Source organism: Oncorhynchus clarkii, chromosome 5 (assembly GCF_045791955.1).
Source record: "Oncorhynchus clarkii lewisi isolate Uvic-CL-2024 chromosome 5, UVic_Ocla_1.0, whole genome shotgun sequence".
Lineage (NCBI taxonomy): Eukaryota > Metazoa > Chordata > Actinopteri > Salmoniformes > Salmonidae > Oncorhynchus > Oncorhynchus clarkii.
In genome coordinates, this window is record NC_092151.1 from 71,832,068 (window position 1) to 71,843,644 (window position 11,577).

General features: G+C 44.2%; 1 protein-coding gene across 6 annotated transcripts in view; it reads left to right on the forward strand.

Annotated features, from left to right (window-relative positions):
- Nucleotides 1-6,278, forward strand: part of LOC139409339 (ubiquitin carboxyl-terminal hydrolase 24-like) — a 43,283-nt gene extending 37,005 nt beyond the window's left edge. For 5 of the 6 annotated variants that reach the window (XM_071154337.1, XM_071154339.1, XM_071154340.1 and 2 more), the window contains 4 exons: nt 2,705-2,783; nt 2,978-3,053; nt 3,349-3,546; nt 3,775-6,278. In XM_071154337.1, the coding sequence (XP_071010438.1) occupies nt 2,705-2,783; nt 2,978-3,053; nt 3,349-3,546; nt 3,775-3,837 (416 nt within the window). In that variant the 3' untranslated portion in view covers nt 3,838-6,278. The remainder of the gene's footprint in view (nt 1-2,704; nt 2,784-2,977; nt 3,054-3,348; nt 3,547-3,774) is intronic. The other variant, XR_011634395.1, reaches the window with a different exon arrangement.
- Nucleotides 6,279-11,577: the final 5,299 nt, after the last annotated feature.

The window sequence follows — 11,577 nt, forward strand, 5'->3', positions numbered from 1 at the left end:
GCAAAGCTTCCCTCAAGAAGGCAGAGGCTGTACTAGACATAAAAAAAGGCAGTGGTGTTTAAACAACCAGTGACTCTTGAACTTATTACTACCTCAGGCCACTATTGTGTAAACATTTTAGACGAAGACATCACACATGTCCATGTAAAAATGAGATTCTGATGGACACAGAGCACATGAACACAAAAGAAAAACACAAAGTATTGTTCAAGCTTCACAAACAGTTTGGACATGCTACAGTTGTCAGACTTCAGAAGTTACTCAGCAGTTCAGCGAATAATGATGATGATGAGAAGGACGAAACTGGAAACAAAGTGTACTACAAACGAGTTGACTGTCAAGAGTGGAAAGGACCGGGAGTAGTCATTGGCCAAGATGGTGTGATGGTATTTGTGAGGCACGGAGGCATCATTGTCAGGGTGCATCACTCAAGATTGTGGAAAGTAAATGATCAACAAGATAGAGGGGCTGTTGCTGAGAATCAGTCTCCTAATGAAAATGACAAAAAGGACACCGTAACAGACACAAACCTACCAGATGTCGCATCCAATGATATGGACACTGAAACTGACACAGGAAATGGAGCAGAGACCTTCAACCATGCCACATATAATACTGTTGAGCGTTCAAATGAGGAAAACATTCAACAACAGCCACATGTGTTAAGAGAACATGGTTGTTCCAATCTGAAAACTGGACAAACTGTTAAATACATGGACAGAGAAAGTGGTATTCCACATACAGCAACCGTCATTGGACGAGCAGAAAACGCCAAAGGAAAACACCAGAACTGGTACAACTTGCAGTAATCTGAACCAGCTACACTTTCTGGTATAGCAGGGTCAGCTGACCTGTCACTTGTAGATAATATCAGAATTGAACCAATGGAAAATCGAGAAACAGAATGACATTCAAAATGATGATGTACTTCAAACAAAGGATGTGTCATTTGACTCCGCTAAGCTAGATGAGCTCAGTAATTGGAGGAAAAATTGAGTGTTTGAGGAAGTCCAAGACATTGGCCAAAAATGCGTCTCAACAAGGTGGGTGTGTACCCTTAAAGAATCCTTAACTGGAATAGTGCCTAAAGCACGTCTAGTGGCTAGAGGTTTTGAGGAGCTGGCTGCTAAAGAACTCCCAAAAGATTCACCGACATGCTCCTCACTCACTCAGATTGCTGATGTCAGTGATCTGCCAGAAAAAAATGGAAACTTAATTCCATAGACATCAAATCTGCATTTTTGCAGGGAACAGACCTGTCAAGGGACATTCACATTCATATCCGACCTCCACCTGAAGCTAAAAGTGAAGGAACACTGTGGAAACTAAAGTGTGTGTATGGACTGGCAGATGCATCACTCTACTGGTACAACAAAGTCAAGGCAACAATGCTGAATACAGGTGGAAACATTTCACAAGTGGATCCTGCAGTCTTCTATTGGCTTGATCAAGACTGCAATGTGACTGGAGTACTTGCCTGTCATGTTGATGACTTTATCTGGGGTGGCTCACAGACCTTTGCTTCAACTGTGATTCCACACCTCAGAGCTGTTTTCTAGGTCGGCCGTGAGGAGCATGATCATTTTTGTTATGTTGGCATAGAGTTTATTACAGTTGATGGAAAAATACTGATGCAACAGGAGAGCTATATCAAGAATCTTCAACCCATTCACCTGGATTCTTCAAGAGCCGTACAAAGGAATTCCCCTCTGTGGAATTGAAGCTGATCAATTGAGGTCAAAGATAGGACAAATTTTATGGGTTGCTAGACATAGTAGACCTGATGTAATGTTTGATGGTTGCAACTTGGCATCTATCACAAAACACGCCACTGTACAAACCATTCATGAGGCAAACAAAGTTGTTTGTAAACTGAAATCACAACAAGTGACTTTAAAGTTTCAGCATGTTGGAAAAGATGACTCTCTGAAACTAGTTGTCTTCAGTGATGCTTCGCTAGGGAACCTTACAGATGGAGGCACACAAGGTGGACATCTAATCGTGTTAATGGGTGAAGGAGGAAGATTCTCACCTATCTGTCGGCAGTCAAAAAGGATCAGAAGGGCTGTCTGAAACACACTTGCTGGAGAAACACTTACTCTTGCGGATGGAATTGACAATGCTATCTTTCTTGCAATTCTGTTCTCAGAGCTTTCCACTGGTGAGACAAAACGGCACATTCTACCTGTAGTTTGTGTCACTGACAACTACTCTTTAGTGGATGCTGTGAAGTCAACCAAGTCTGTCACAGAGAAAAGACTTCGTCTTGGGATTAGCAGCATCAAGGAACTTATTCAAGCACAGAGAATCCAGTGGATTCTGTGGTCGACCACAAAGGAACAGCTGGCTGACTGTCTGACTAAAAAAGGAGCATCCGGTCTTACAGGCTCTCAGTAATGGAACGTGGCAGCTTGAATAATACTTGGACATTTAATTATGTTGTTGATGTTTTTTATTTGTCTTTAAAGAAAAGGGGGAGATTGTTAAGTTCATGTTTTAAGTATGCCTATATTTCTGTTATTACAGGGCTATCACTCAGTTAAGAGTGCGCCTGCGCAGGGAGTCTTGTTGTTGATGGACCTAGCCTTGAGCGGAATGGCTACCTTATAGTGTGTTCATAAAGTATAGTAAACTTTGTTAAACTGGAACCTTGTTGTGGTGTCATTTCCAGTTAACATGTGTGACTCTGTTCTCTTGTTTGCAGCATTGATGCACCAGAGTAACAATGTGGACAGCAGCCGCTGCTATCAGTGTGTCAAGTTCCTGGTTACCCTGGCACAGAAGTGAGTTTCTCCAGAGACCGTTTTGAGAAATATGTTCATGTCGCCACAATTGTGTCTCAGGCTGAACATATTGAATGGGGGTAGATTTGACCGTTGTGGCAAATACATCAAAGTATTGCACATTTTTCAGTTCTGTGAAAACCTCTCATTTCACACTTCCTGGTTTCACATAACGTGTACGTGTGTGTCTCCAGGTGTGTTCCTGCGAAGGACTATTTTAAAGATCTGTCTGGTCACTGGAGCTGGGCAGTGCAATGGCTGCAGAAAAAGGTAAGCAGCAAGCACAAATAACACACACAATCCAGCAGTGTGAGTCACAGGAGGCTGCTGAGGGGAGGACAGATCATAATGCCTGGAACAGAGCAAATGGAATGGCATCAAACACCTGAACTATGAGTGATGTATAGGATACCATTGCACTTACTTCAGTCATAACCACGAGCTCGTCCTCCCCAATTAAGGTGCCACCAACCTCCTGTGGTGTGAGTGTACATGCGTGAGGCACGTTTGTGTGTGTGTGGGAAAGTAGAGTATGCGTTAGAGTAACAGTGTGTTTCTCTGTCAGATGTCAGAACACTACTGGACTCCTCAGAGCAACGTGTCCAATGAGACGTCCACAGCCAAAACATTCCAGCGCACCATCTCAGCCCAGGACACGCTGGCCTACGCCACAGCACTGCTCAACGAGAAGGAGCCATCTGGCAGCAGCAACGGCTCTGACGGTAGTCCAGCCAACGAGAACGCCGACCGCAGCCTTCGACAGGTACACACAGTCTGACAGTGTGTTTATGGAAAACTTCAGAGGTAGAATGTATAAAGAGAACAGTAACAGCCCAAGAATAGAGATATTACCACTTCTCAGAACGGGGCTTTAAATCTAGGCTGGAGAGTTTCCTATGAATCGATTTCAAAAAAACTATATCTACATATCTCTTTACTCTGAAATGCCACGACTCATGTAATCCTTCTCTCCCCTCTCTCTTTATCTCAGGGTTCTGAGTCTCCCATGATGCTTGGTGATTCAAAGAGTGATCTGGAGGATGTTGACCCTTAGATCCTCCTATAAGACACAATCCCTATAATGGCAAGACCGCACGGCTCCATACAGCCAATCAAAGACTGCTTTTCACCTCTGATTGGTCAGAATATGGAGGGAGGGGCCCGCTACAGCCAATCAGAACACTTATTCTCCTGGTTGCTGGGGCAGCAAAAGATGCGTGAATAATCATGTGTCTTTCTGCCAGACCAGACTAATGGAATCAGAGCTGGAGGAGAGTTGAGACCTGACTAATGGATTACAAAGCAGTTTGTTCTCTTACTGGGAGTCTGAAATATCACCTAGTGGAGACTGGTGGGAGGAGCTATAGGAGGACAGGCTTATTGTAATTGCTGAAATGGAACGGAGTCAAACGTGATTTCCATATGTTTGATACCGTTCCATAGATTCCTTTCCAGCCATTACAATGAGCCGGTCCTCCTATAGCTCCTCCCACCAGCCTCCACTGACGTCACCCTGTTGCTTATAGTCCACTACTTTTGACCAAAGGTTCAGTGACATATATAGTGCACTATATATAGGCAGTAGGGTGTCTTCAGATGTAGCCAGTGTTGTCTCACAAGGAAGGGACGGGGTTGTTTGTTTTTTAAGTTGTTGCTCATATTTGCCTACGTAACTAAATAGACATTCATTATTGTAAAGAGCTGTTCCATAGCTGTAATTTCAAATGTAAGATATTTTAAAGTGTCCTGTGCTCCACTCTGTAGAGTTGTGTATGTGTGAGGCTGTGGTATAAGGTATAACCTGCTCTGGAGGAACTCAGACACACACGTCTAACCGGGGTTTTTAAGTATGCACTTTATAGTCCACCCCAGTCTATAGTGAAGTAGAGAAGCAGTGATTAGGTCTGCTAGACCAGCTTAACCACCCTCCTCACACCTCTTTTTATCACATCAAACTGAGTTGTCAGTGCTTTACACACACAGACACAGCTGATACCTCCTCCATAGAGAACACATGCTCCTATGGCTGTGTCTGTTACTCCACTAACCACAGTGATATTTATGGTAATGCAGTCTATGGAGGGTTCTAGAACACAAACGGAACCAAGCCAAGGAACCAATCTGTGCTCTCCTCCCCGTCCAGCTGATGAACAGTGACTCACAGTGCTGGATTTTATTTTTTAAATATTTTTTCCATTTGTTTATCAGTTGACATCACTGTACTCATGCCTTATGCCACCACAGCTGCCCTTTGACACAGACACACACAAGACAGCAGAGGGTCAACGTGCCAACCAGAGGAGAGATCAGAAGCAAGTTTAATTTTGGGTGCCAATGAAATACACTCTCCCTCTTATACACACACACACACACAGCGTACCCTCTGTGCTTGATCATTACATTATCATTATTCAGGAGCTTGTTTGCAAACTGGGTTTCTCTTTGCCTTTGTTTATCTTTGCCATTGGGGCGCATGACCTCTGACACCTAAACCCCTCTTATTGACACCACAAAGTTCAAGGCTGACCACGGTACTGCAGGCATTGTTAGCTGAAAACAGGATCCCCATTATAGTGAATGGGAATATGGCAATCTTCATGTAATAAAAAATGGAAGACAATCATAGTACCAATAATTGCTTCTATTACACTAGATGTATGTCCTTGAACCGATTTATTTAAAAATTGTATAGTAGCCTGCAATACCCTGTTCTGCCTTCAATTTGAGTCAATGAGAGGGGGCAGCACTGAGCTAGCCTGCAATGTAACTCAAACTGCACATGTTATGTCTACATAAATCTCCCACATGAGACACCATCTTAACGACTTCCTTGGCTTCAAATGCACTATTGAATCTTCACATAGGAATGAATAGTGTCATGTGATCGATTGCTTTGTCCATTCACATACATATATAGTCATTGCTCTGACATCAAACAACCCCACTCTGACCACTAACCTCTTGACCTAACCCAACCCCTGGGAGAATTCAAGTGCCTTCATCTCCCAACTCCCCTCACCTCTCATCCCTCCTCACACCTCGGGCCCTTGTCCCTCCTCTCACCCCAATCCCATACCTGTCCACAGATGACTTGCTATAATGAACTGTGTGTGAATGTGTGACCATGCTGCGTATTGTCCTGGTCTCAGAAGACTGTGTCAGATGTCAGAGTGGTCAGGTGTGCCAGTGACACAGCACTCCCCACTCACAGTGCAGAATGTTGTTTGACCCTCAGCAGCGCCTGTTGTCCTTCTCAACAGTACCAACTAATCAATAATTTATTTTTATCTGCGTGATAAGGGAGGGGTGAGGAAGGAGGGAAGGAATGACATGGATCCAGGATTTTATTATGTCAGTTTGTCTGCTTTGAGCATTACTCCGGCTGAAGGCCAGTCTGCTGAGGCAGAACCCTGCATGTTGAATCCCAGTTTTCATTTGTACATCAGAGTTTGATTATGGGGAAATTTGATATAAAATAAACTGGAATGCACAGCCTTTTGTACACTTTGTGGTCTTTGTGTGTAGCAGGAGTGATCACAGTAAAATATAAAATCACTTTATTTCAGGTCCAGCTAGTTGCAGTATGGAATAGTTGTGGGAGGAATGGAGGACCAGAAGCACAGAAAAGTCAGTAATCTGGTTGGTCAGGCACTCAGAGAGGGCAGGGCCACGGATGCTGACCTTGTCATCAGTGGAACACAGAGTGAAGGCTGAGAAAAGGGAGAAAAATCAGTCTAGAAGATTATCTCTCCCTGAAGCTCCATCACATCGTCAATATACAGTCATGATCACATTACTTCCTAGTAATACTACATATTAGTATATTACGAGTGTGTATACAGTACATGGTGTTCTCCCCTGCAGCAGCATCAATGCTGTCTTCAGTTCCTCTCCTCTGGGCTCTGAGAGATCAACACCACCTGACACAGAAACACACGCTAAGATTTGATTATGCGATTTGTTTACCCTGTGCACACTCATTTTGTGTTTGTTATGTCTCTGGAAAAGACAGTGGAGACAAAGACCACACACGCTGCTACTACATCACAGTTGTACAAACCTCCATCCTATTCAACACTTTCTCTCTTTTATCAGTGTTTGCTTGATGGGTAACCTTACCTGAGACTTGAAAACTTGTGTTTGCTGCCTCCTCGAGGTAAGTTATTGTTTTACCTTTGCCTAAACGCACACCTGTATGTCCTTACCTTAGGGTAGCACTGGAATAGGCTCAATCCTGAGTCATAACAAACAGACCAACTAATGACACACAGCCCCGCCATACTGGTATGGCTTCCCTTCCGCCATACTGCTACCCTAAACCTGACATCTAACCGTAACCCACTATCAGGGACAGCCTTAAGATGCAGCTTAGTTAACCCAGGGTTAAACACAGGTGCTGTATTAGCTAAGATTTGATCTATTAGAGTTAGCTAAGCTATACTAATGTATGTGTTAGTTCTAAGTTAGACTGTTGTCTCTGGGTCAAACACTGAAGGTGAGGGAGAGGAGAAAAGGAAGAGGGGGAGAGAGGGTAGACTGAGTTCCACTCTGCTGGTTCTCACAGCCTGCAGACGACTGTAGAGCAGGGGGTTTTGTGTGTGTATGTTGGCAAGTGTGTCACCGTGCCCACAGCTCAGCTCCTCAACTCTCTGTCCTATTTTCCTCTCTTCTCCTGCACATCTTCATCTCTCTCTCCTTGAGAAAGCATTTACTTCAAGTGTAAGTGAGGTTAGAACAGAACAAAGAAACGGAGTAATAACACACTGTTCTTAGTCCAACTGAGACAAGAACCACTCTGAGATCTTTGGCTATTAATTTACTAAAGTTGATCATGACATCCCAGTCAAACAGGAAGTGCAACAGTGGATAGAATGGAACCCTGCAGCAGTGGGGCAGAGAGAGCGAGAATAATGCTGTGGATAACCGTGTGCTGTGACAACAAGGCACTTCTAGTTGAGATCATCTGTCTATCCTGATGTCAGCTGTGTGAATAGAAAGAATCCGTGGTGCATGCATGACCACAGAGACACACCCGCACTCACACACTGGAGAATGACACAACCTCCCCAAGCAGTCACAGCACAAACAGCTAATGGAGTCCAAAGCAGCAAAAAAGTCAGACAGTGGTTTTAAAGGCTGGGTTATCCATTTGGACTGGTAATAAAGGCTGAGTGCTTCTGGATAGTGAATGCTTAGTGCTGGGAAGATGCTGGCAGCTGGCCTCGCTGCCTGGTGTAGCTCAGTGTTCCACTACAAATATATGGGCGTCGAGCGGACTTGAAAAGTGACATCAACAACTTCAGGTGGTGGAAAGTAAAAAAATATATATATATATTTGTTATATATGTCTTTATAGGAGTGCAGTGTATCACACTATAGTAGTCTTAATAGTAGCATTATAAACACACTCCTCATTCTTCAAACAAATATGTAAACCTGTCATGTTAACATGTAAACAACGCTGAGGCCACCAACCCCTTACAGCCCCTCCATTCCAGAACAACGTCTCTCCCAGCACGGGTGTGCTTGATTTAGTTCACTGTAATGGCACAAAGGGAATTGTCCAAAGTTACAGAACAGTACAGTAGTCTCCTCAGCCCTCAGAGGTCAGAGGGACCCCGGCTCTTCATGACAGAATCGTAGGAGGGGGGTGCCTCCAGGTCCCAGGGAGGCGGGGTGGGGGGCAAGGGGAGGGGTGGAGAGGGGGGCACTTGCACAGAGTCCTCAGACATCTCTCTGCGTATCCGGTCCAACCTCCTAGAGTGAGAGAGAGGGAAGGATTATTTGGACAAAGTACACTACATGACCAAAAGTATGTAGACACATGCTCGACGAACATCTCATTCCAAAATCATGGGCATTAATATGGAGATGGTCCCCCTTTGCTGCTATAACAGCCTCCACTCTTCTCGGAAGGCTTTCTACTAGATGTTGGAACATTGCTGCGGGGACTTGCTTGCACGAGCATTAGTGAGGTCGGACACCGATGTTGGGCGATTAGGCCTGGCTCGCATGTTGGCATTCCAATTCATCCCAAAGGTGTTTGATGAGGTTGATGTCAGGGCTCTGTGCAGTTCTTCCACACCGATCTTGACAAACCATTTATGTAAGTACCTCGCTTTGTGCATGGGGGCATTGTAATGCTGAAACAGGAAAGGGTCGTCCCAAAACTGTTTCCACAAAGTTGGAATCACAGAATCGTCTAGAATATCATTGTATCCTGTAGCGTTAAGGTTTCCCTTCACGGGAACTAAGGGGCCTGGCCCGAACAATGAAAAACAGCCCCAGACCGTTATTCCTCCTCCACCAAACTTTACAGTTGGCACTATGCATTCGAGCAGGTGACACTCTCCTGGCGTCCGCCAAACCCAGATTCGTCCGTCGCAAGATTCATCACTCTAAAGTCACTCTTCCATTTAGGAATGATGGCGGCAACTGTGTTCTTGGGGACCTTCAATGCTGCAGAAATGTTTTGGTACCCTTCCCCAGATCTGTGCATCGACACAATCATGTCTCGGAGCTCTATGGACAATTCCTTCAACCTCCTAACTTGGTTTTTGCTCTGACATGCACTGTCAACTGTGGGACCTTATATAGATAGGTGTGTGCCTTTCCAAATCATGTCCAATCAATTGAATTTACCACAGGTGGACTCCAATCAAGTTGTAGAAACATGTCAAGGATGACCAATGGAAACAGGATGCACCTGAGCTCAATTTCGAGTCTCAGAGCAAAAGGTCTGAATATTTATGTAAATAAGGTATTTCTGTTTTTGATTTTTAATACATTTGCAAAAATGTCTAAAAACCTGTTTTCACTTTGTCATTATGGCGTATTGTGTGTAGATTGATGAGGAAAAAACCTATTTAATCCATTTCAGAATAAGGCTGTAACAACAACATGTGGAAAAAGTCAAGGGGTCTGAATACTTCCCGAATGCACTGTATAGCAGATCTCCATTTACTGTACAGGGAGTCAACCAAATCCATACTGCGCTTTAATAGCAACCATTCCTTGTCTCCCGGATTCATTTTATTGTCTCCTGTCCATCCTGCTCAGTGATGTAATAAAGCTTGAGGCTGAAGCCAAACGGTGGGATTATCTAGTTAGTTTTTATGTTATCTCTGAACTAACCAGGCTGAAAAAAGCAATGTGAGTGACTGAGCCATCGTATAGACAGGTTGGTTGTTTAGCAAAAAGAACCACGCGTGCAAAACTATGGGGCAAAACAGAAGGGGTTGGCTTAGAATGTTGACAACATGTAAACGATATTTTGGAAATTATATTTTGCAATAAATGTGTACAATGACCACTTGTTGTCTCTCAAATACATCGTTACAGTTGTTGGTTAGCTAGATAGCGAATTTTAGCCATATTAGTATTGGCATGAAATCAATCAAAACACCTCAAAACAAGACATGGAATCAAGAACAAGATGAAACTAGATGAAACAAGCCACGATTCCCCACATGATAGTTTCTTGTCATTGTTGCTAGCCATCTGGCCACCCAGAATCACAACACCTCTTCTGCCCCTTTAAGGCATGCGCATTGTTTTCGGGAAATTGTCAGCTAACCCCTCTATGTACCCACTGAATAGCTTGAAAGATACAGTTTATTAGTGTTAAGCTCCTCTGGTCAACATCTGCTTCAGTAATAATAACCGGATGGCTCAGTGTTCCTGGCTGCTACTCTGCTCTCTTTATCTCTCTCTGTGTGTATGTGTGTGTGAGCGGTCATGCATGTATGTGTTCGTGTCTGAGTTGGACACTGAGCAGAACTAACCTTGTTTAAACATACTGACAGTTACAACAGAGCAGAGCAGGCGAGACTAGGGGAGTGTGTGTGTCAGGATTTCCCTAAGGTTGGACACTGAGCAGAACTAACCTTGTTTAAACGTACTGACAGTTACAACAGAGCAGAGCAGGCGAGACTAGGGGAGTGTGTGTGTCAGGATTTCCCTAAGGTTGGACACTGAGCAGAACTAACCTTGTTTAAACGTACTGACAGTTACAACAGAGCAGAGCAGGCGAGACTAGGGGAGTGTGTGTGTCAGGATTTCCCTAAGGTTGGACACTGAGCAGAACTAACCTTGTTTAAACGTACTGACAGTTACAACAGAGCAGAGCAGGCGAGACTAGCGGAGTGTGTGTGTCAGGATTTCCCTAAGGTTGGACACTGATCAGAACTAACCTTGTTTAAACGTACTGACAGTTACAACAGAGCAGAGCAGGCGAGGCTAGGGGAGTGTGTGTGTCAGGATTTCCCTAAGGTTGGACACTGAGCAGAACTAACCTTGTTTAAACGTACTGACAGTTACAACAGAGCAGAGCAGGCGAGGCTAGGGGAGTGTGTGTGTCAGGATTTCCCTAAAGTTGGACACTGAGCAGAACTAGCCTTGTTTAAACGTACTGACAGTTACAACAGAGCAGAGCAGGCGAGGCTAGGGGAGTGTGTGTGTCAGGATTTCCCTAAGGTTGGACACTGAGCAGAACTAACCTTGTTTAAACGTACTGACAGTTACAACAGAGCAGAGCAGGCGAGGCTAGGGGAGTGTGTGTGTCAGGATTTCCGTAAGGAAAATGTGATGCCTGACATTTGACGGGCAGCATTTTACTTTTCCAGACATTTGAGACATTTACCAGACCTATATGCATTGTGTACATAACCTGATTAGGGTGTCCACCCACGGTGCTCAGAATGACAAAAATAACATCTATATTATGCTAATTCATAATTCCAGGATGCAATTGTGTGTGGACCTTCTTACCGAATTATGATGCGCACTTTGACGA